Below are 24,556 nucleotides of genomic sequence, written 5' to 3'. Positions count from 1 at the left end.
AGAAACGGGTGGGTTCTCGCGGTACCGGCTGACAGAACCGCCGTCTCCCAGAGCCATTTAGGCTCCCGCTCATCGTGTGGGATATGCTCGGGCGGAGCAGCGGTGATGGGCTCGACAAACAGGCTGTCCACAGGAACCCCGCCCTGCTCGTCCCGGCGCTGTCCCGGTGTGCCCCGGGGGCTGAGACGGCCGGGAGCCGTAGACCGGAAGCGCGGCCGCCGCCATCTTAGCTGCGGGCAGACGCCATGCTGCCACCATCACAGGAACGGGCAGGATTTTCGCTACCGGGAACGCGGCGCTGGCAGACCTGCCGCGCCCCGGAGCCTCCGGGGACCACGGCTGTGGTGTGGGGGACGATCGGTCCGCGTTTCGCCCTGGAGCAGCAGCGATGGGCTCGGTGAGCGGGCTGCCGGCGCTGGCGGAGCCCCGCCCCGGAGCTTGTCCCGCCCCTGTCCCGGCGTGCCCCGCCGGCGGTGATGGCGGAGGGCAGCGGCAGCGGTGGCAGCGGCCGGGGGCCGCCGTGCCCCGCGGCGGCCTCGGCGTTCCGGCGTTGGGAGCAGCTGCGGCGGCGGGCTGCGACGCCCTGGGCCCGCGGGTTCCTGGCCGTGGCCGCCGGGCTCGGGCTCCTGTACGCGGTGCTGCGGGTGCCGGTGCGCCTCCGGGACGGCCTGGCGGCCGGTGAGGGCGGCAGGGGCGGACGGCGCGCCGGGGGGAGGCGGACGCTGCCGGTGGAGCCGGGCGTGCGGGCAGGGCAGGCTCGGCCCGGCCGTCCCGAGCTGTATCCGGGCTGTACCGGGAATCGGGCGGCACCAGGGCGGGATTGTCCCGCTGTGCTGCGCGCTGGCGGGCGGCTCCGCGCGCGTGTCCGCATCTGGGACCCGTTCCGGAGGAGCGCTGAGGGGCTGGAGCCTGTCCAGAGAAAGAGACGGCTCTGGGGCAACAGGAACGGCTGAGGGAGCTGGAAGGGGCTCAGCCTGGAGAAAAGGAGGCTCAGGGGGGACCCTGTGTCTCTGCACAGCTCCTGACAGGAGGGCACAGCCGGGGGGGTCGGGCTCTGCTCCAGGGAACAGGGACAGGAGGAGAGGGAACGGCCTCAGGCTGTGCCAGGGGAAGTTCAGGCTGGACATCAGGCGGAATTTCTTCATGAAAGGGTGCTCAGGCTTTGGAGTGGGCTGCCCAGGGAGGTGGTAGAGTCCCCACCCATCGTGGTACTCAGGGAGCAACTGGACCTGGCGCTCGGTGCTCTGCTCTTGTTGACAGCGTGGGGATTGGTCACAGGTTGGACTCGATAAGGTCTTTTCCAAACTAATTGATAGTGTCATTCTGTGAGCCTGTCCCAGCCGTGCCTATGGGCAGGTTGTGCATTCCACCTTCGCTCGGTGACACTGAGCTTGTCACCTAACCCCAGGCTTAGGGACACGGCCGAGGACCGGGCAGTCTGGGGCAGCTGAAAGTAGCCAAGGCACTGCCCCAGTGCTGCTACGTGCTCCCACCTGGGGCTCTGTCAGGCTGGAGCCCTGCCCTGGCCGCCACTGCCCTGTCCAGCCTGTGCTGGTGGCAGGTGACAAGGCTGATGTGCAGTTTGAGTCCAAACAATGGTCAGAGCACCACTAGATAATTGCATTCTCTGCATTATGCTCTCGATAGCAGGAGGGAGAGCTCTGTGGAAAATGTATGTTAGCCCTGAATACAAATTTGCATCAGAACAGATGATGTTGCCTTAAAGTGAAATAATATATTAAATTGGCTTGTTGTGGTTCACCAGCCACTGTATGGATGAAACCATAAGATGCTTTGTCTAGAAATGTGGAATGATTTTTTTTTTTTTTTTTTTTTGGTGGGATATAAAAATTGGCTGTCACAGGTAGATACAAACAAAATAATACATGGTGAGGATTCCCCTAACAGCGTAGCATTATAAAGCTACTAGGGCTATAGTGTACTATGTATTTGCATGATATTTGGCATTCTTTAATAGACAAGCTATTTATCTTTTTCAGTTCTACTTATTAAGTTTTTGGTTTTGTTTCTCTTAACAGTGACCATGTTCTTAAGCACTTTGACTCCAAAATTCTACTTTGCCCTTACAGTAACTTCATCTTTTATATCTGGACTGATATTTGTAAGTATTCCACTTCTTTTTTTTTTTTTTTTTTAAAACAACTTAGCGCCTCTCAGATGACTTTATGAGGGGTAAAGGGAATGAATATCAGACTCTAGAGGGTGCCTTTGTGCTGGGAAGGAACTTCTCTGACGTATTGTTGCAACTCTTTTGCTGTGTGTGTTGTTTGTTGGGACTGTATGAGTCTGAGGAAATAACTTGTGCAGAATGCTGGAATGGTTTAACTCCCCTGACAGAGCTCCAGCTGCTCCCCTGGGGCCTGTCACTGGTCACCAGAGAGAGGAGGGCAGTGCCTGATCCAGGCACAGGATCCAGCTTGGGCCAGGCCTGGGAGTTTGGTGTCGTCCTTGAGGGCTTGTGATAAACAGGTATTTTAAATAGCTTCAGAAAGAGTTGGTAATATTTTTGGCCCAGAATTTCTGCTAAGTGGCTGTCATTGCTGTTAACTTAGCCTCGTCTCTTTGTTAGCCTCTCTCTGGTTAGCAGCGCATCTCAGTTTAATGGGCCATTTTATCCTTTATTCTTTTAGATTATTTTTGTGAAATGAAAAAACTACACCTGTGTTGAATACTACAAATTTGGTACTACAGGTAGGGCTACAGCTTGAAATATCCTCACCAGAAAAGAGGATATAATGGTTTTTTGCCTCTGTTCACAGTTTTCCCTATACAGGTACTTCTGAAAGGGTTTTTGAGTTACCCTAATGACTTTGGGAGGGAGGAATATAACATTTGACTAAAATTTTGCTGCTTTTTTTTTCCAGTCTCTTTCATGTTCTGTGAGTGATCCTGCATGACAAGACAGGCCAAACTAGGTCATTAGTGTTTCTCTGTCTGGAGATTAGTTCCATCCCTGGTCATTTGCAAGGGGACGTACTCGCTGTGAACGTTCTTTGTCCCTCATGTTTGCTGTGAGGGTGTCCCTAAGGAACTTTCTGGTGCTTTTTTTCTCCTGTGACAGGTGTTTGAGTGGTGGCACTTCCGAAAATATGGCACGTCTTTCATCGAGCAGGTTTCTGTGAGCCATTTGAGGCCCCTCATTGGGGGTGCAGAGAGCAGCCCCCCAGCCCCAGCAGCTTTCTCGGCAGGGGAGAATGAGACCAGCAGGCAGAACATGCCAGGTGATTTCTGATGTGTCCCAGGAGCTTTCCTTAAGCTTTGACGTGGCTTTTAATAGCTTTGGCTCTGCATTAGTGCTTGTAAAAAATGGACAAAGCCTACATCTTACAAAGTGTTTTGTTACTAGTGGTAAAAATAAACTAAATAATAATGGTTTTTCACTCTAAACCATTCACTGTAAATGATATGATTTAGAAAATGTTATACATTTAGCTAAAACTGTTTCAGTAGCATTAGTTATTTACTGTTCTAAATATGTGCAATATAAATATTGCATGAGTGTACATGCATTGCTTAATCTTCCTGCACTGTGCTTTTGTACCCCAGCAATGTTGGGGAGCAAAAATATTTATGGAATAGCAGAAGTTTATGAAGATGATGATTGCATACTCATAAAATTAAAGCAGCTTTTGAAAACACAACTGCTTTTGCATTATTGCATTTTAATGTCAAGGTAATATTTCCTGTGCTTTTTATTTAAAAAATACTTTTATTTTGTTATTCCTCAGAGTGCAAAGTGTGGCGAAATCCTCTCAATCTTTTCCGAGGGGCAGAGTATAGCAGGTATTAATTATCTTGCTTTCCACTGCATATTTTTAAATTTAATCAGGGGCATGCACATGACTTCTTCACAGAGCTTGCACTGGTAATGTCAGGAGACAGCTGGAGACCTGCAAGATTATAGGGGTGATTGATACCAATCCTGTGTTTAAAAGGCACCAAGCCAAGCTTTGGCAGTTTCAATGTTAAGAACAAAAATATTACTATAACATCAGGGCTTTTTGAGAGTAAAGTAGGAAAAAACCAACTTTATTCGGAGGTTGAGACAGTGATTTTCAATCTAAATTCTCTTTTATTAAACTATATTGTACGTCTCCTAGTGTTACTTCATGGGAAAAGCTAATTTCTAGGAAGCCAGTTCCCAAGTTGTTTAGAACTTTACAGATTATTGAACAGTAGCACTTGAAACTTTGTGTTAGCAGCTTTAGTCTTTTATTACAGATTTTCTGCACTAGGCACATCAGATATTGCCTTGATATCAGCATTGCTAATTACTAGGAATGCCTCTTACTGAAATCTGTTGTTTTAGGTACATGTGGGTGACTGGGAAGGAGCCTCTTACTTATTATGACATGAATTTGTCTGCTCAAGATCATCAGACCTTTTTCACATGTGACACGGATGCCCTTCGGCCTTCAGACACAGGTACTGATGTGTGTGTAAGGTGAGGAAGTGTTGGACAGGGTCAAGAGTGTGTTTTTAGTGAGCTTGAAAGTAGTGCAAGTTATCATGTCAAATATTTTATGAAGCTGTAGCCTTTCTCAGCTACTAAAGAGGTTTAATAGATGTAGAGGATCAGAGAGTGGTTTGGGTTGGGAGGGAGCCCATCACGTTCCGCCCCCTGCCATGGGCAAGGGCACCTTCCAGTAGACCAGGCTGCTCCAAGCCCCCTGAAATTTAGTGTTCAGTGAAATTTAGTGGAAAGATGTTGTTTTATGTTGTGCATTCTCTACAACTTCAGTGCTGTCAGATTCCTGATATTTTTTAAGATCTCACACATTTCAAATAATTAACACAACATTGCAAACCTGGATTATATTCTCAGCAGCCAAAATGCGGTCTCATTTAAACCTTAGTAATGAGTAGTGCAGGCTCCAGATTTTTTTCCTTGTGTTCCACATGTTTAGTGCAGAAAATGTTCTTTACCTGGTTATTGTCAGTGTGGGTATGAATTATTGTCGATTTGTCACATTCCGGAGGTGTTCCTTGTCAGCTGGCTGTGACATGTTTGATATGAAAGATGTGTTTTTATTTCACAAAAGGGAGTGAATTGTCTCGCTTGCTGAGCCAAGACTAATATTTTGTTTCCGAAAGAAAACTCAAATATTTTTCCACGTTATTCTTACTGGACAGCAGGAGGTTTTGTTCCAAAAGAAACATGTATAGATTCTTCAGTTTTCTTATCGTCCTTGAGATAGGCCAGATATAGAACTCCGTGAATGTAAGGTTTTTGAGTTCTTTCAGAAATGGTTTTTAGTGTGAAACTTAATAATCCTGCAAAGAAAATGGCAGCTCTGAATGTGTTGTTTTCCTAGAAGTTGGTTTTCAGTTTGTGTTTTCCAATTTTACCAAATGGAAGCATGGTGGGGAGGGGTTTAGAGTCATTGCATTGAAATAATTTTGAATTCAAGTTGTAGTTCAAAGGACACTTCACATTTCACCCTTTTTACTTGTTCCCTAGAACACTTTCTAATAAGCTGATAAATGTATATCTTGAATTGGCTTTGCCTTGTGATGCCACTCAAATGTGCTTTGTAAATTTAAAAAGAAATTGTTAACCCTTTATGATCTGACAGTTGTCTAAAAATAATCATGGAACAGAATCCCAGAATGTTTTGGGTTGGAAGGGACCTTAAAGCTCATCCAGCTCCATGCCATGGTCCCTGCCATGGTCAGGGACACCTTCCACTATCTCAGAGTACTCCAAGCCCCAGTGTCCAGCCTGGCCTTGGACACTTCCAGGGATCCAGGGGCAGCCACAGCTGCTCTGGCCAACTTAATATTTAAGTATAAAACTCTACCTGTGCAAGACACCACTTACTCCATCACTGTTTTCTTTGAAGTTCTGTTTGAAAGCTTAAATTAAAGTTATTTGCAGGTCTATGCAAAAACCTGTGTTTAACAATTGCTCCTGCCAAGCTTTCAACAAGTCTTGGGAAATGTTTCCAAAAATCTGTAGCAATTTAGAAATTGTACATCTGCCTGGTTATGTAAGCTGTTTCTGTGCTCTGTGTAGGAGTTCTGAAATGGGCAGTGAGGAATCTTCCTGGTGGTGTTGTTTTCTTAAACTAAATTTGGGGTGTAATAAGCTGTTGCAGGAATTTGATGCTTGTGGTAGGAAGAGGCTGAAATTAAAACACTTGTTTGTTCTTCCTTATAACAATCGTACAGCAAACAGGGATTTTAAGACTGGAAGGGAATGTTAATTAGAGCTGGCTCCAAGCAGCCAGTGTTGCCTGTGCTGGTTCCCAGGTCTTTCAAAGGTGTCCATGTCCCTCACCAGCCTTTCCATGTTTTTTCTACAGTTATGCAGAAAGCATGGCGAGAGAGGAACCCGCAGGCCCGGATTAAAGCAGCATATCAAGCTCTAGAGTTGAACAATGAGTAAGTTTGTAAGTTCAGTTGCTGTATTTCTAGTGTGAAGGATTAACTGGAAGGATACTGAGCACACTGTCAGTTTCTTCATCTAATAATTCACTTACAGCAAAGTTCTGAGTGCTTAAGGGGGACTCTTTGGCCTGGGAATTGCACACAGGGCTGTAGATTGCCCTAAAATACTGAACTGTTCTACTAAAAAGATCTTTTGTGCAGCTTTTTTTCTTAAATTACTGCGTTAGTGGCAATAACAAATGAGAAATTATATTCAGGTATGGAATGGCCTTAATAGACTATAAGATCATGTATTTCAGAGATAGTATCATGGTAGAACTGTATTTGGAATTCACAGATGTCACTCCTGTAAAGGAATTAAAAATACTCTGTAGCATAAACCAAAGAATTTCACCCACAACTGTGATCCGCTTTGCTATGTGGTCTTGTTATTTTTGTGTAAAATGTTTCAAAACCTCTTGGTTTTTAAAAAGCAAACCAAAAAGAGAAAAACCTTTCCAGACAATTACAGAGCATTTTTACAGGTTCAAGGAGAATAATTTAACTTGCTTTAACATTTTTTTTCCTTTGCTTTTGCTCTAGATGGGAAGGGTGTGTGTGGTTTTTTTCTGTAAAATGGAAAAGATTTCTTTTTTCCTGTCACTCTCCCTTTGAACTCAAGTCAGTATTTTTGAATTTTAATGCTGTCAATGCTTACATCTTAAACATAAGTGAATCTTTCCCGTTTCTAACAGTTCTGTCACTTAATAAAAATACTAAACTTCCTCCCTCAAGATAACTAGTAGGTTTTTCCCTTATTTCAGTTGTGCTACTGCATATGTCCTCCTGGCTGAGGAAGAAGCAACAACTATTGTGGATGCTGAGAAATATTTCAAGCAGGCTCTGAAAGCAGGAGAAATGATTTACAGAAAATCTCAGAACTGCCATTCCCAGAGCCCCCAGCATGAAGCACAGCTGAGTAAGGACTTTGAATCACATGAACTCCTGGGTTTGTGTGAGCAGAAATATAAAACTATAATTAGGAGAGGTAAGGATTGAAACTGATAGACTAATATTTTTTTGTCTTTGTAATCAGGAAGAGACACCAATGTATTGGTGTATGTGAAAAGGAGACTAGCTATGTGTGCCAGGAAACTTGGAAGAATACGAGAAGCAGTAAAAATGATGAGAGATGTAAGTAAAAGTAAAAAAAAAAAACAACTGAGTTAGCAATTGTTTTCAATCACATTTTCCTAACTGATGGTTTTAAGTTCATTTTTAGGCATCATAATTAATCTAATTTAATTATTTTCCCATGAATCTGCACGATTGAATGGGGCTTTGTGTAACCTGGTCTAGTAGGAGATGTCCCTGCCCTTCTGCTATGGCAGGGGGTTGGAATGAGATGAGTTTTGAGTGCTTCTAACCTAAACCATTCTGTGATTTTATGAAATGATGCAGTTCTTTTCATGCTGCTTCCATGCCAGTTTCTAACTGAGACAACAGAACATTAAAAAACCCTAGATTATTGTACTGATTTCTATTAAGTATTTCAGTGATTCAACTGCAATTCTCTATGTAATTTATTTCTCTTTACTGATTTGCAGTTGATGAAAGAGTTTCCACTTCTCAGTATGCTGAATATCCATGAAAACCTCCTAGAGGCCCTTCTGGAGTTACAGGCTTATGCAGATGTCCAGGCAGTTTTAGCCAAGTATGATGGTAAGTGATGCCTGTTGGAAAACGTGGGTGTTTTTGAATAAGAGTATAAGTGAGGTGGGCAAGGGATGTCTGTCCACAGGCAGGAGTCTACACATGTCCTCAGCAAGGTGAGCAGGTTCCCTTTGTCAGTAACAAATAGGTGCTTGTGGAGTGCAGGTCAAGTTCTCCTTTTGACTGCTGAGGTCAAATTTAGGCAAACTAACTTGCATATGAATTACTTTCTGTGTTTTAAGTTATTGCTAATCTGTAAAGAAATCCTTGCTTCAATTCAAGGATTATTTTAATTAATCTCTTCTACATCCCGGGATATGCCTAAATTCATCAGCCTTTTTCAGCCAGCACATAGCCCTGTAAGTAATTGATGTAAATAAGCTGGAAAAGGTAGTTTTCCTTTTTGTCATCTTCCAGGCTTGCTTTTGTGCTTCTGTAATACTGAGGTTGCTTGTCAGAGATTAGCAGCGTGCAAATACGCTGCTGCCAGAGATCAGTGGTGTGCATCAAATGGTGTCGTTTGCTTTCACTTTCTGTCTCAATTAGTAGGTTTTGGATATTGTGTAAGTCTAAATAAAGGTTAATAAAGTATATACTTATTTTTTATTGCCCTCCGTTTTGCCACCTGGATAGTGCCCACTTCATGACTGTACAAAAGGCTGCTGTCAAAGCAGGGCCTTAAATCACTTTTGGAGTGGAGGGACATAGCAGTATTTTATGACAGCTATTGTCAGAAGTTGAGTTCTCTCTTATGTCAATTCTTTATTGCCTCAGGGAACCAAAGGTATGATATTTTTGCCCATATCCCGTGCCACTTTTACATGGCCAGCCTAGCACCCTGCTCCCATTCCTTGATCCTCTTCTGGGTGGATTCTTTTTACTTTATGAAAACCATTTACAATTTGCCAAGTGCTTCTTTCTGTTAACACCAGAAATTGTGACACTTTCTTGGTAAAGCATTGCTGATTTTTTTCTGAGCATCTGGAAAAATGAGTACAAACTTCAAACTCCCTGCAGCACCCCCTGCGTTTGGCTTGACACAAGAGCCAGACTTGGAGCAAGTGATGGACAGGCTCAGGACGGGATTTACAAAAAAAGCAGGAACCATCTGACTATACACAACGTGGTACTTGGGAATTAGACCCCAGACTTTGTCTGCTTTTAAAGTAAACTTGCACTGTGGAGTGCTAACCTTCCAATCTGTAATTGTCAGCTGAAACTTGGCTTGCAGAAGAACGGAAATTGCATTTTTGTTAAAATTCATCTACCTGACTGTAATGTCATTTTTTGCGGTCAGCTTCTGGCCAGTTTCTCAGTATTGTACAAAACTGTGTTAATGTACAGTTGCAAAATTAAGTGAAGATCAAAAGCTTACTTTAAGTCTTTGTGGTTAATACAGGAAATGCATTCTGTTCTTAAGTGTATTTATATGCACATTTCTCTTTGAATTCGGTTTCGATGTGTTGGTACGTTTAGAAACAAAAGGTGACTATCACCTAAATACAACTTCGAGTTTTCAATCTGTGACTGACTGGTGACTGTCAGAAAAAAGAAATTAGAAGTTTCTAATCACAGCTGAAATGTTCCAGATGTTAAATTCATTGTCTCCCATACCCAAGAAAAAAATCTTTAACTCAAAGGATGTGGGTTTAAAATGTTTGTATTGCCTTAGAATCTTACAGCTTAATTATTTTATTTTATCACAGATATCAGTCTTCCCAAATCAGCAGCAATATGTTACACAGCAGCTCTGCTAAAAGCCAGAGCTGTTTCAGAAAGGTAAGCAAGGACATGTGTGAAAACAACGCTATATCTTGGGTTCTGATGTAAAATATGAAGGAAAAAGGTCTAGATCCTTTATGTTTTAAAATTACTTCTAATCTGTAGAAAAATCTTTGCTTAGATTAAAGGATAATTTAATTTTTTTAGTCTTTTTTACATCCCTGGTTATGCCTAATTATGTAGCAATTACATTTCTAAGAGCAAGTTGAGTGTGTTTATATATATACATATATTTGTGTGTGTAATAAAATACAATTTAAAACTACATTTAAGTATCCATAAAGTTAGTAGAGGGGAGGATGTTTTTCACAAGCCCATGTATTGGCCAAGTGCTTTTGTGTAAATTCTGTTTTCAGTGTTTTGCTTGGGATTTGTTTTTTGGGGTGGGTGCAGGATATTTGTGGTAGTTGATGCTGGCATTTCACTGCAGTCTGAGCCCAGCTCTACCTCCCAGCAGGTGATGCTGTAGCAGGGAGCTGAAAGTCAAAGCTGAAAGATCAACATGAATTTTCATATGTTGTTATGGGCATGGCTAACAGTGAAGATACCTGACTTAACATGAACATTTTTCTCCTAGACGGGTTTGTTTATCTTTCTTGATAAATCAGCCAATTTTTAATGAACTCTAAGCTTGCAGTGCAAATAAACATTTGGTTAGCATTTATTATTTATTACTTTTGTTCAAGGTGGGTTTTTCCTTTCAGGTTCTCCCCAGAAACCGCCTCCAAGAGAGGACTTAGTACAGCAGAAATTAATGCTGTGGAAGCAATTCACAGAGCTGTGGAATTTAACCCGCATGTTCCAAAGGTAAGAGTATTTTATTTCCTTTTGGACCACTTGTAATGTATTCTGAAAAATACCATATTATAATATAATTTTGTTATTGGAGCCTTTCTAGCCCCATATTTTCTTGAATTTGGTTATAACTCCCACTTTGGAGTTAAAACCATTAGTATTTATATCATAAATGTTCTGTAGCCAGATTTTTTTTTTCTTTTAATAATAGCTGATGTTCAAACAGGATTTTTTGCACAGAAATTTGAAGTTTAAATTTCCTAACTCATTGGAAAATCCAGTAATGTATTACTGAAGGCCCTTTACTCTCAATAAGGGTGGACATTAATAAATATAAATGTAGATATTTAAAGTCATAAAATAATCACAGAATGGTTTGTGTTGGAAGGGACCTTAAAGATAGCTCATTCCAGGACCCTGCTTCCAAGTCCCTAAAGCCAAATTAAGTTCTCCAGACAATAATCACTCTAGTATTCCAAACCCCTTTATTCTGCTGGGCTTTCAACCATGGCTCCATGGTTATTGAAAGATCTGTAGTCACTTATTTTCTTCATCCACGTGTAAACAAGATGAAAAGTCTGTATCACCACAGGCTGTAATTTAATGTCTGGCATCAAAACACAGATTCCACAGAGCATTGGGTGAAAATAAAGTTTTGCATTGCTTTTTACTGTACTAGTGATGCTTTCAGTATGAACCTTGAAGCAGGAGCTTGGCTCAGTGCAGGGTCTAATCCTCTGCAAATGATGCTGGAGCCCCAGTGGCTGCTGCTGGGGAGGCTGGAATGATCCGGCCGCTGCGTTCTGTCTGCCTGTCCAATCCAATAGAATGTGCACTGAGGAAGCTAATTGCTGGGAGAAATTGCTGCTTGTTTGCATGACTGATCAAGAGCGTAGCAAGTTCATTTCAGACAGTCTCAGACAGATTTTTCTTTAGCCTCTGCCTTTAGGGGCAGAAGATTATAATGCATTATCTTTATCTAAAAGTTCTTTTGTTTTGGGTATCCTCCAGTTGCTTCTGGAGCCTCATATAACTTTTTAAAGAAGTTAGAGATCATTTCAAACATGCTGTCGTTAAAATATGGTCTGTAGTTCTGCAGACAAATGCAGAAGCTGATTCCAGGTTTCAGTAACTTCATTTTCTCTTCTAATTGTGCATCTATCCATTCTTCATGAGTTTTTTATTACAACATTGCCTCGAGGCACCAACTGGTTAGATGACAGAGCAGAATTTTACGGGTGCAGGCTGTTCAGAGGTCTGAAATGTTTATGGTCAAAGCAAACAAGTGAAAAAGGGCAGAGAAGTGAAGCAACTTGCCCAGTGGATCTCAGAGAGGGAAGAAAATCTGACCTTTGAATTTCTACTCTGTTCTATCCCATAGACTAAAAATGAGTATGTAAAGCAGGAAATCCCTATGTTCACACATTGGATGAAAGTGATTGTCTTTGTTCGTAACATTTTGCGTAAGGAAAATAAATTGTTTATCTTTGTTCTGCTTTTACAAGGCTGGGGATTGTTTGGAAAGTTAGAACCAGCTAGAAAAGTGGTCCTCTTAAGCCATTTCAAATTAGGAATCTGTAACTGCATTGTGGTACTTTATGAAACAATCTTTTGCAGTCATCTTCTGAATATCATAGAGATTTCTATTGTGTATAGAGACTTCAAAACCTTCAGTTCAGTACTGAGACACCTTCAGTACTGACACCTTCCCTGTTTTATGCATCAACGTGGATGTGAAAACCTGCCAGACTGGAATTTTTCTGTTTATGTGGTAACATGGGCTCAGAGAGAGCCAAAGCCTGGAGTCGAGCATTGGTGTGTTGTGGCAATACCTGCAGTGGAGCTTCACCACCACTGCTGGGTTTATATTCCCAGTTAGCATAATGGAAATGCAGGTACTGTGGAGAGCATGAGGAGTGGGGTCAGGGGTCAGATATTTGAGACCATTTTCCCACAGCAGTGCTGTGTGAGTGATCCTTTACTGTGTTAAAAAAAAAAAAAAAATTGAAGAGGATTAGAGAGGATTAGCAAGAATATTACCCTCCAGAGTGCAGGCCCAAGGCACTGAGAGAAGAACCTAGCCAGGCAGCAAATGTGCTTTATTTGGCTGGAGCACAAACCCTCCTACATTCCTTGAAGAGTCTGAATGGGAAAAGTTAAGTCCTCAAACTGGATTAGTAAATAATCTCATAGTTTGTGGCATCTGCTGAAATAAATCGGTGAGTTAGCTGCATTCTTACACTTCGGGGGACACTCCAAGGAATTACCAGCTATGTTGATCAAAGATGTGGATTAACTTTGGCTGTTATTGAATGAGACACTATATGGTAGGAGAGGACAGCTTACAGGTAAATACTAGAGCTGAAGCTGTCATTTCATTCTTGTGAAAAGTAGTCATCTGTTTTTAAAAGCTAAGTTCAAATGAATACCTGACTTTTTTAGTGTACCATGAGAAAACGTGGTACATTAAAAAAATTGCATGTTCTGTGTTGCAAAGAAATAGGAAATTATTCATCCTTGTGTTCTTTGACCCCTCTGAGCATCAGATTTTCTGCTGATGGAGGAAGAGGGCTGAAATTGAAAAAAATCTGAAATCAAAGGTACTTTGTGGTAGCCCAGTAAGACCACATGAAAAGATTTCCCTGGGTTTGGTTTATTATTCTTCTTTTGGTTAGCACCCTGACACTTTCAGGTTTGCTGCTCATACTTCAGAGCTAACAAGTTCTCAACCACCTACACTGAAACTTTAGGTGATGAAGTAATGAGCAAAAATACTGTTGGTTTGGGATTTTTTATCAGCCTAAATTTGTCCCTCATTGGTGTTGCACCTGCAGCATTATACTTAATGTCTGTTCCACAAGAATGTATTTTTATTTGTCTTACTGAAGCTGTATGTTTTTTCTTGTTTTTTTTTTTTTTTGTATGTGTGAAAGCCTAATTTAAGAGTTGTATACACAGGAGTGTGTTTTGCTTCTTTTCATTTCTCACTTAGTGCAGCCTGGCTGCTGTGTGGTAGAAGCTGGCCCTGGCCCCTTATATGCTCAGTTACGCCTAAAATGATCAATTATTTTTCACAATCAAAGGTTTTGGAGCATTCTGTGTAACCAGGTGTACTTTCCATTTTTCCTTTCAGTATTTACTAGAAATGAAAAGCCTAGTGCTGCCTCCAGAGCACATTCTGAAGCGAGGGGACAGTGAGGCAGTAGCATATGCTTTTTTCCACCTACAGCACTGGAAGAGGATAGAAGGGGCTCTAAATCTACTGCACTGCACATGGGAAGGCAGTAAGTATCTCCCTTTATTTTTTTCTGTACAGTAGACTAGTATCTCTGCCTTTACCTCCCTCAGACATGATTGGTTCTCTTTATGAGAAGCTGGTTGCCTGATCAGTTACAGATCTAATGTCACTCACCCTTTTTGCAGCATTTAGGATGATCCCATACCCATTAGAGAAAGGACATCTTTTCTATCCCTACCCGAGCTGCACAGAAACAGCAGATAGAGAATTGTTGCCAAGTAAGTGGTTTCTAAGCAGTAATGATAATAAAACACAAGCTAAGGACGTATTCAGTTTGTGGTATTCTGTATTTACCTTACTGTGATTTTTTTAGTTTGAGCTTCCTGTGAAGGGGATTCAACTATTTGTTGATGTCCCTCCCAACAGATCCTGAAGCACTTGACTTGTGTGTGTGGTAAATGTCAGCTTGATGCAGTAATAACACAAGTCCTTCAGAGATGAAATCTGTGTGCGGTACATTCAGACTGAGTCTGGCCAACCTTGAGAACAACAAAGTTGACCATTTGTTAAAAATTCCTTTCAAAAGAATTCATGGATTTGACTGCTGTTGTAGCAAGGAATCAATCCATGGTTGCAGTCCTGCACTGGGTATCCAGTAAAACCTGTCTGTGATCTTACAGAGACTCTTTGGTTAATCTGTAGCTTCATAGAACGTGTATTGCTTTCTGTCATTAACTCAGTGGTCTGTGTTTGTCTGCTGGTTGCCTCCTGGAACTTTTTCTACATGTATTTCTATGGATTTATACTAACATTTGATACTGAAAAGAAAGTCTTATCCAGCTGCTCTTTGCTTCAAGGTTACTTTATGCAGTGATGAGCCTACATGTTTTTTATACAAATAGACTATATCATTACTGCCTGTACTCATGATATTTAGGAAAATAACATTAATTTAGATTAGAATTGAGCTGTTAATTATACATCTTAATTGAATTCCTTTGGGGTTGAACTTCTATATCTTGAAGAAACACAATTCCCCTGGGACTGGAAAGGGCTACTGCAAAAGCACCAGCAGCCCTACAGAGACCACAGCTGTGGAAAGGAAAACTGCACAGACGTGTTTCTATTTAAAAGCCTGAAGTTATATTTAAAATGTGTAATTTAAATTTGCCCCCAGACTGCTTTAAATTACTCATTTCTCACTTATGCAGGATATTGCACAAGGAATTCCTTGGTTAGCAACTAACCCTAAATTGTAGACTTCCCAGCATAATTAAACACCAACACATACAGATATTTCAACAGGATCACTCACGCATTCCTGTTTTGTTTTAAATATAGAACTACCTATAAATAAAATCATCTTAACACTTTTATTGCAGTACTTCTTTGAGAAATCTTGACACTTAATTTAAAAAAAAATTATCTATTTAAAGTAATGTTGACCAAATCAATGATTCAAAAAACCTGGATTGGTCTGATGAGTAACGCTTCTCAAATGTCTGTGAACGTATAGAATTAGCTTTAGTTGTCTTTACCTATTTTGAATTTGGTTTTAATTTCCCAGTGTAGGAAAAGCTGCTGCAAAAAGAATTAATTCCTATTTTTTAAACACTTTTCTAAATTATATTGCTCCATGTTTTAGAAATGAGGTGGGTTTCTGTAGAGTATGAATCTCTGGGTACCATTAACATCTCTGATAGATGTTAGACATGGATCTCCAAATAATCTATGTAATTGTGCTCCAAAATCATATCATTGAAACCAAAACAAACCCTGAGCACTTTGCCATTAATGAATTGCAAGAGCACAAGACACTTTTGCTGGGTTTATTCTTCTAATGGTGCTTTAACGTGCTAGCATTCTGAAGCAGTAACTGGGAGGGTAAAGTGTCCTTTTCCTCCACAGACTTCAGTTTAAGAAAGCATGCAATTGCATTTTCTCATTTTACCAATAAAGGCTCATTTATAATTTTCGTTTTTGTTAGATTTTACAAACGGCTTGTCAATAAGTGCAGTCCTTTTATAATTACTTACGTCTATAGAAACTATTTTTTTCTTCATATAAAAATCTTCTCAAATCATTAGATAGAAATCAGAGCTGGAGGTATCCAGAGCTAGTAAGTAATTGCAAATTCACCCAGCAGGTCCTCGGTGAGTGAGCAGTAGTAGTGTTGTGAGTGCTGAAAGCTCCACATGCCACCCTTAGCCTGGCTAATCACCTGCTTTGGATTTTGTTACCAGAGATTGGAAATTGCAAGGAGCTGCTATGTACAGAATTTATAACCCCGTCCTGGCACTGTTTTCTTTGAGGTCTGCTCTGTCAGCTGCTCTGAACAGATTTACTGTAGTCTACCACCAGAAGTCTTCAAGCAGTACTAGGAAATAGATGTGTATACAGCGTGCTGGTTGTTTGGTACTTGCTCAGCTTCTTATGGGCTGTGGAGATGTGTCGTTCTTTTCAGGATTGGAGCTCCAGAGGGTTGAAAACACCTGAACTGTTTTAGTTGGTTTGGGTAATTTTGGCAGCTTGGGAACTTTACAGGTGTTCCCTCTGCCCTGTTAGAAAAGTAGGTACCAAAAACTGAGCCTGATTAAATACTTCAAAAATAAAGCCCATGCAAGTGGAAAAGAAGACTGGGACGAGAATATTAATAATGAAAACAAGCATGTGATGTAGGGAAAATTTTTTAAGAAGTTAAAGTACTGGAACCTAAGATGTGCTGCAGGAGTCTTTCCTTCTGAAAGTCCAGAAATGAGTTACAAGGCTATGAATAATTCAGAAAGCAGTCCTTGATTATCAAATGTCAACATTCTTCATTTTTTTCCTTTCAGCATTTCATGAAGTCTCCGTTTACCCCCAGAAGGAACTTCCCTTTTTCATCCATTTCACAGCAGGCCTGTGTTCCTTTTCAGCCATGCTGGCCCTCCTTACCCACCAGTTCCCTGAGCTGATGGTCATTTTTGCAAAAGCTGTAAGTACTGGCTCTGTCATGGGGCTTGCTAAGGTATCTTGTGGGTTTTGGGGAATTTTGAGGTCCAGGATGAAGTAGCCTCTAGTTAATCTCATGCTTATGGAGTAGAAATTATTTTTTCTGCTTTTATAAGAATCTTGGTAGTGACAAACACATGTTGAAATTTGGGCAAAATGTCTACTTTGACAAGAGATTAACTCTTACTATTACATACCTTGCCTTTGATTTGCTCTGTCACGGTTAGAGAGCAGCATTTCAGCACCAGAGAAATTTTTCCACAGAGCACTGTGGTGAGTATGGATTTTATCCTCGTGGAAGTGCACGACTGCAGTGGGGATGAATTTGTTGAGTGGAGACTTTAAGCAGAGTGAGTAAAAGGCAGGCTCAACTGCAGGCAAACAGGTCTCTGCGAGCATTGAAAACCTACAGCATGATGTAAATGGAATGGATGAGAGCATGTAAACTCAGATTCAGAACTGAGTTTAGCTGTCACTTAACCTTTCAGGAGCTCAGCCAGTGGTTGTATATCTCATCTGGTTTCATTTACTAGATGGAGAATGTGTTCAGTGACCACAGTTCTGTCATTTGAGTACCTTTTCAAGGATAGAAGTTAGATTCATTGGTAATAATGCATGATGCTTTAAATGTATCTTAAATATGACTGTTCCTGTGGGTGCCTTCTGTGCCTGTCTCTTTTCTCCCTCTCTGCCCTGCTCTTTTTAGGGTTTCTTTCCCTTACTTATTTGTTAGCATCTGCTGTCTGTAACCTTGTCATCTTTCCCTGGATTCTGGGAGCTGAGAAACAAAGTGCATAGACAGCTTCTTGCTCCAGCTTCTCAAACTACTCCAAGCAGTAAGTTTGGCCTTTACTGAACTGTGGATCTCGTGCAGTAGAGCAGAGTAGCAAGTAAAGAGCTCTGAACTCTTTAAGGGAATCATTTATTCTGGCTTTGCTAGTCAAAATAGAGGGTAAAAGACATTTGCATCCTATGTGGTTTAATGCGACAGGTAATGGAGACCCAGGAGGAAAGCCTTTCTTTTTTAAGAATATTTTGTTCCTAGAAGTGTTGGCTTTACTAGTGAGCCCAGTCTAGTGTCCAAGTCATGCAGGTTGGAGAGTGGGGCCTCATTTCCACACAGTGGTGTTGATCTTTATGCTGGAGAATGTAGTTGGACATGCCAGTGACAGATTTCAGGGCTGCTCATAATTGGCTGGGTTCATAGTAACTAGGGGCTAACTATTTGTTTGATTAATTCTGTAAGGGCTGCATTAGCAAAGTTGTATGATTTCCAAAGAGATACAAGGTCAAATGTTATGCTAACAAAGAATTGCTCGGTGAAGTTCTCTCTGCTGGGTTTCTTGAACCAAGACAAAGAAAAGACTTTGTACGATTGAGTTGGCTTTGCAGTTGGGATGTCCAGTGACCATCCCAGTGTGGGGATAAAACCTCCCAGGGTTTAGTCATTTGGCAGTGTGTTTACTTTGTTTATTTTCTTTAGGAAAAGATGGATAGTGTCTGTTTAGCGGAAAAGATAGATGATCAAGAGGAGTGTGCATTGCCACAGCATTCCCCCAACCAAATCAATGGCAGCAGGCACAGACAAAGGTGCTCTTGACACTCTCTGTGGCAGTTTATTATCAGCAAAAGTTGAAATTGTGTACTGAGATCAAGAAGGGAATTCTGTGTTATTCTCTTGAGATTGACAGCTGAGAAGGAAATACTGGCTTCCAGTATTCTGCTATTTTAGCTGGTATTAATGTTGACTCTCAATCATACTCTAATGATAAAAATTCTTCCACATTTTACTTATTAGATGATGGTGCTCATGATTCAATTTCTGGTGTTTTCAGAGGGATTCAGAAAACTTGTAAGAAACAATGATACTCAACTTCAAAGTAAAATTTCTGTTTTTATTGCTCACAAACAGGGGTGTTGCAACTAGATGACTTTAAAGGTTCCTTCCAATCCAAACCATTCTGTGATTCTGTGTTTTAATTAATAGATTGCTTCAGTAGTTTCACTACAGATAATGCTTTGATGGCTGCTAACACTTTGTACATATTCTCTTGTCTTCTGGAGGTCTGTAGTAGTAGCATCTACTTGAATTTTCATACCAAAAATGGAAGATTATGTTCTATTTAATGATACCAGCCTTTCCACTCAAGCATACCCTAATAAAGCAATTATTAATTGTTATATTGAGCATTATATCTTCAAATAATTCCAGTACTTCAGGCTTCTAAAATTATTTTTTCCTATGTATTTCATTACTTCAAGTATTTTTCATCTTACTGTTCTTTAACTTATTAAATATAGTAATTTGAGATAATAAAGTTCTAGCTGGTATATCTGGAGTGCTTTGGCTGTAGATAAAAGCAATGCAAAATGTGTTTCCAACTCTCGAATTTCCAAGAAACCTAGAACACAGTTTTGGGAATGGCAATTGGAAAGTATTGTGTATATGGAATTTTTCACTGTAAATCTCCAAGCAGTGACTCCTTAGATTACATTTCAGTTACTTCTTAATCAAACTCTTTTTCCAGCAGTTGAATCCACAGCAAGCTAAATGCCTCAGAAGGGGTTTAAGAAGTTGAATACCTTTCTATGGACTTGAAAAGTCTGAGTTTACATATTTTCATTTGTTAGTGCTTGAGTTTGTTTCCTCCATAATAAATCACAGGGTAAACCTTGGCAAATTGCTAAAAATATTCCAAGTGGCCAAAAATCACAAGGAAGCATTTGCTAGTTCCAATGTATACAGTGTGATCCAGCATCAGCAGCGGCCGGAGCGCTGGCACCGGCCGCGGGAGCCGCCGCTGCCCCCGCGCTCCCAGCCCTGGGGGCCGGCGCCACGGGGATTTCTGTCTTGCATGGCTCAGGGGCTCTGCAGGTGCTGGGGACTGGTGCTGGCAGAACACTGAGCGTTTACTGATGGAGTTAGAGCCCGTGAAGGTGCCCGGGGAAGCTGTGGCTGCCGAATCCCTGGACTGTCCAAGGCCAGGTTGGATGGGGCTTGGAGCAACCTGAGATAGTGGAAGGTGGCCCTGCCCTTGACAAGGTGTTGAAATTAGGTGATGTTTAAGGTCCCTTTCAACCCAAACTATTCTAGGATTCCTTTAGGAATCCTATCCTATTCCTGTTCTAGGTCCTGAGATAACTGTATGAGTTGGTGCCGGTGAGGACAGTGGAACAGGCAGTGGCAGAGGATCCACAGGAGCTGCAGGACCAGCACAGGTGCTCCCCTGGGCCTCACTCTTTGTTTCATTCAGATTTCTGATCTCTTGGAGAATCACACTGTTCTTGATCATCAGACAGCTTTGTTTCTGAAGAAGCTGCTGTTTAGATTCTTCACAGTAAGTGACAGGAGGGAGGAAGGTACGCAAATGACGATAATCTGAACTGTCTGAACAAGCTGAAAAATGCTGCTAGATAAAACAACTTCTGTCAAAATTGCAGACAAAAGGTTCTGATTGTTTTTTCATTCAGTATGAATTTTTATTTTTTAATAATTACATAGATGGAGGACTGGGTGGATGTGTATCATCTTGCAAATGTGAGGTTGCACAATTCCTTCTGCAATACAAAGACACCAAGAAGTCTGCAAAGAACACCAGTGATGCAGAGTGATAGCAGGCACTGTAAACAGATCTCAAAAGGTCCTGAAAACAGTGGACGTACCTTCATAGAGTCATGGAATGGTTTGTGTGGGAAGGGACCTTAAGGCCCCTCCATTTCCACCTCCTGCCTGTGGGCAGGGACACCTTCCACTGTCCCAGGGTGCTCCAAGCCCTGTCCAGCCTGGCCTTGGGCACTTCCAAGCATGGGGCAGCCACAGCTGCTCTGGACAATTCAAGCAGATCAATCCTATCTTTGACATCGGAACCTTATGTTACTGGAATAGAACAGTGTAAATTACTATTAAAGTACTGAAAAAAATAGTGCAGCAGTGTTCCTGCTGTATCCTACTGAAAACAACTTTCTTTTTCATGGAATTGGACAAAATCCTAAGACAGTCCCTGTTCCAAAGTGGTTTAGATGGATTGCTTGATACTTTCACAACAAAGAAAGAAGTCATGGGATTTAAATTAAAAATTGGCTAATTTTTATGATTGCAAGATTAGGAGAAAACATTTTTCATTCTGGCTGTTCCCTAGCTCCCTGTTGGAGAATTCCTTGCCATTTTGTCTGTGGCGGCCGTCTAGGGACAGAAAATAGGGCAAAGCAGAGCCGTGTCTGGCAAGTCCTGTTTTGTGTGACACTCTGCTTTACTTTAAGAACAAATCCCCCTACCACTTTCCCCAAAGCTCATTAAGTGAGACTGGAGAATTAACTTTTTAGCCAGCTGCTGAACTTTTCATATTTATAAACACTTGAGTCTTTTGCTTATCTAAGAGAAAATGTGTATAGTTTGGAGATGTGCACTTCCCTGCCAATGTGTAATGAGTGGTTCTACACTTGGTAGGGAAAAAAAGCCTGAAGTTTCCTGTCAGAGCTGAGTGTCGATGCCAAGGGCAAAGGTTTCTTGCCTTGCTAATCTACATCTTAACTCATGCACTTAATGTGAAGGTGCCACACGCTAACAGGCAGGGAAGAAGTCCACTGCAAGGAAAAGCACCTACACTGCTGTGAATGTTATGTTTTAAAAGCCTTTTTAATGTAATATTTGAGGTTATGATAGAAGCCAGGAGGGCCAAAGTAAAACTTTCAAAGTAAATGAGTCCTGTTGTTGCTAACTTGTGAAATGAGGGTTTGCACAAGGATAACCTGAGTGCCAGTGGAATATCTGGGGGATGGGTTGAGAAGGTGCAGGGGAGTTTGCATGATTTGTTTTAGCCTAATCTTACTTCTGGAACTGTTTAGATGGCATCTAGAATATGGATCCCGTCTGGAAGCACAGACTGGTCTTGGTGGATGGGCTGTTCCATTTGAGTCAGTGACCTGTAAATAATCTATGCCTGAATATTGAAAAAATCAGGTGATCTTTAAGGTTCCTTCCAACCTAAACAGTTCTGTGATTTCTGAAAATCCACTGTCCTTTGCTCTCTAGTCTGTTCAGCCCTGAAGGCACAGTGCTGAGCAGCTGGAAGAGAGTTGTAGTATGGAGGAATGCCACGTTAACCCTCGTGCTTCTGCCCAGGTGCTGCGGGTGCTGTGGCCAGTGAGTGCTCCCAGCGTTCTGGCCTCCAGCTGAACGGACTGCGCCAGGGGTGAGTGGAACTGAGAGGCTGGAGCTGGGGCTTCCTCCATGGGTCTTCATTCGTATCTAACCTTTACAGCAAGCCTGTTTCATGGCATCAGCAGTGAAGGGGTTGGAATTCTGTTGCCCTGAGGGCAAAACACTGGGTGGTTTTTGCTCCTACCTTGAGTCTGCAGAAGGAACTTGGTTTGGAAGCTGACCTGATTTATTGTTGTGTTCTGTTTCTTCCAGTGCTTTGGGACTCTTCTTTCACCCTTCATCTTCACTATGGAACACATTGAGGACCTGCTGCTCTCCAGCCCCTGGCATCAGCTGACTTGTGTGACTGGCTAGTGTATTTTCCGTGACAGTTTCATTTTATTCTTATGAGCCTCACTTGGTGGTTGGCTGACCCTCAGTGGTGGGAGCCAAGGAAGAAATCTGGGCTCTTCAAACTGATATCCTTGACCGGCTTCCATGCTGTTGGTGCTTAACATGTGAATTTCTTCTTTGGCCTTAATCTGTAATCATCTAAGAAAATAGGTCTTGCTGAGCAATAGTTTATTGCTCTCTAAATCACTTGGACAACTGGAAGCTCATACTTCCTCTGTAAGAAAGGAGAATACGCAAACTGACCAGGTGTTTGGAGTACTGATGCTTCCTTCTCAGCTGCAGATGCACCAGATACTTGGCTTAGATTTAATTTCATAAGCCTTTTTCAAAATATTTGTTAACAGCAAAGTATGGTTCTGCTTTCTTTATTAAAAGGTTGTTACTTAACACATTGAATTTGTTGACTTCTTAAGTGTCTGTTAAATATAGATTACAATGTGCAAACAAAGATTTGTTTCTCATGAGCTTGCATTACTCAAGGAGATGGTAAACTCCTCTATTTCACATTACTTCTTTTCATGTAATTATGCATCTTTTTTTCTTCAAAACAAGGCATCTTGAAAGACAGGATGGCTTCTGAAACTGCCCAATGTGTTGTGATATCTGCAGGGGAGTCTCTTGGGGTACCTGAACCTTCAAGTGTTAGTCTAAAGTAGTTTCGCTGTTGTTATGAAGACTTGAAGAGAATGGAGATGTGGAAAACTCTTCAAAGGATTTGCTTCACATATAGACCAGCCCTGGGGGTTTATTTACTGCAGAGGTGAAAAGCTGGCTGTGGCAGCCACGTGGTTTGAGATAATTGGTGTGACTTCCACTTCCACTCTCCCATTAGAGCAGAAGTCTTTTTCGCACGCAGGTCTGCTGCTTGGCATCGGGGAAGCAGAGTCATGTCAGCCCAGGCTTGTTAGAAGGGGAAGTGATAAAAATAGCACAGGCTTGTGGATAAATGCTAATTCTGAGCACATGAAAACCCATCATCTTGCCTTTTGCAGATAAGCACATCTACTTACCAATAAGAACTGGGGAGATTTTACAAGTGTGATCTCCACTATCTTTGTGACTGTTTGTGACGTTGATGGCTTCTTCCAAAGGTGGTGTAAATTAATCCAGTTTCTGAATCCTGGATGGAAGAAGCTTGCTGTAGCCTACTGTGTTCTCTGAAATAATCTCTACGTCAGTCATTTGAATTGACTTAAAATACCTCCTTACACTGAAGATCAAGAATTAATTATTTCTCTTTTTGCTTATTTTCAAATCCTTCTTGTAAACCAAGTTCTGTGAAGCAGAAAGTCACCTCTGCATCTCTGCATCTCATGTAAGTGTAGTTTATTTGTAACTCTGAAGGGAAACATACTTGCTTAGGTAGAAATGCCATTGTTTGCTCTCACTGTATATTTCTGTTGACTGGACTTAAATCCAGGTTAACTATTTGAATTCATCAAGGAATCAAAAGGGAAACCCTATAGAAAGATACTCCCAGTGTTTTTAGAGTTACCTAACTACTAGAATGTAATTTTCTCAACTTTCTCTCCAGTTGGTCATTGGGGCTGTTTCTCACTTTGGAATCACTGGGGTGATTAATAGGCCTGTTGTGTTCATGTGATTTCACTTCGTGGTCTGCAGGGGCCCATAAGGTAACCAGCCTAATGCTTTTTAAAGTTGAACCTTTTCCAGCAGTTGTGTGGGGTTATAAATGAAGCTCTGCCTCCCATGTATCATCCCAAGAGCTGCTTTCTCTCACTGTCCTCCCTTGACATAACAGTAACAGAAAGGGGGTGGGCTTGTTCTGAAAGGAGAGCTGGCAGCAAGCTGTGTAATGAAAATCTTCCTGTCTCTAGAAGTGCCAGCAGTTCTTGAGGAAAGAGTGCTCTCTATAATTTTCCAGCAGGATTGTCCATGTTTTTGGGAAGTGTTTCTTTGCCAGTTAGGAGCAGAGACTTACACCTGACCCATGCCTTAGTAATATCATATCAATTATGTTGTGTGTGTGTGTATGTATATATACATTTATATATATATATATATATATATATATGTAGATTAAAAATTACAATTATGACTCAGGACAAGATGAATATTGATGTAACTTCTTT

The 24,556-nt window shown here is 41.5% G+C and overlaps 1 protein-coding gene across 7 annotated transcripts; it reads left to right on the top strand.

Moving 5' to 3' along the window:
• Nucleotides 1-22,850, top strand: ST7L (suppression of tumorigenicity 7 like). Of its 7 annotated transcripts, none has more exons than XR_008440547.1 (16): nucleotides 1-397; nucleotides 2,040-2,122; nucleotides 3,083-3,242; nucleotides 3,750-3,804; nucleotides 4,331-4,446; nucleotides 6,327-6,405; nucleotides 7,215-7,369; nucleotides 7,487-7,584; nucleotides 7,998-8,112; nucleotides 9,810-9,882; nucleotides 10,590-10,692; nucleotides 13,814-13,964; nucleotides 14,104-14,196; nucleotides 16,753-16,892; nucleotides 21,942-22,101; nucleotides 22,323-22,850. XR_008440547.1 is itself a non-coding variant. In XM_053998366.1 (16 exons), exons 1-15 carry the CDS (start codon nucleotides 106-108, stop codon nucleotides 22,083-22,085), a joined length of 1,767 nt encoding a protein of 588 aa, XP_053854341.1. In that variant the 5' UTR covers nucleotides 5-105; the 3' UTR covers nucleotides 22,086-22,101; nucleotides 22,323-22,850. The 7 variants fall into 7 exon arrangements, 6 of the variants coding, with proteins under 6 accessions (XP_053854340.1, XP_053854341.1, XP_053854342.1 ...); XM_053998366.1 differs by having other exon boundaries at nucleotides 5-397; nucleotides 22,032-22,101; XM_053998368.1 differs by lacking the exon at nucleotides 1-397 and adding an exon at nucleotides 444-678 and having other exon boundaries at nucleotides 22,032-22,101.
• The last annotated feature ends 1,706 nt before the right edge of the window (nucleotides 22,851-24,556 follow it).

Source organism: Vidua macroura, chromosome 24 (genome assembly GCF_024509145.1).
Source record: "Vidua macroura isolate BioBank_ID:100142 chromosome 24, ASM2450914v1, whole genome shotgun sequence".
In the NCBI taxonomy this organism is placed as follows: domain Eukaryota; kingdom Metazoa; phylum Chordata; class Aves; order Passeriformes; family Viduidae; genus Vidua; species Vidua macroura.
This window is presented reverse-complemented; position numbering and strand designations above follow the sequence as displayed.

Bases quoted from the DNA above. Each gene is read 5' to 3' on its own strand.
- ST7L (XM_053998365.1), top strand. From the start codon at position 106: ATGGGCTCGACAAACAGGCTGTCCACAGGAACCCCGCCCTGCTCGTCC. The intron at 4,447-6,326 runs GTACTGATGTGT...TTTTTTCTACAG, and splicing joins CCTTCGGCCTTCAGACACAG to TTATGCAGAAAGCATGGCGA. The intron at 14,197-16,752 runs GTAAGTGGTTTC...TTTTCCTTTCAG, and splicing joins AGATAGAGAATTGTTGCCAA to CATTTCATGAAGTCTCCGTT.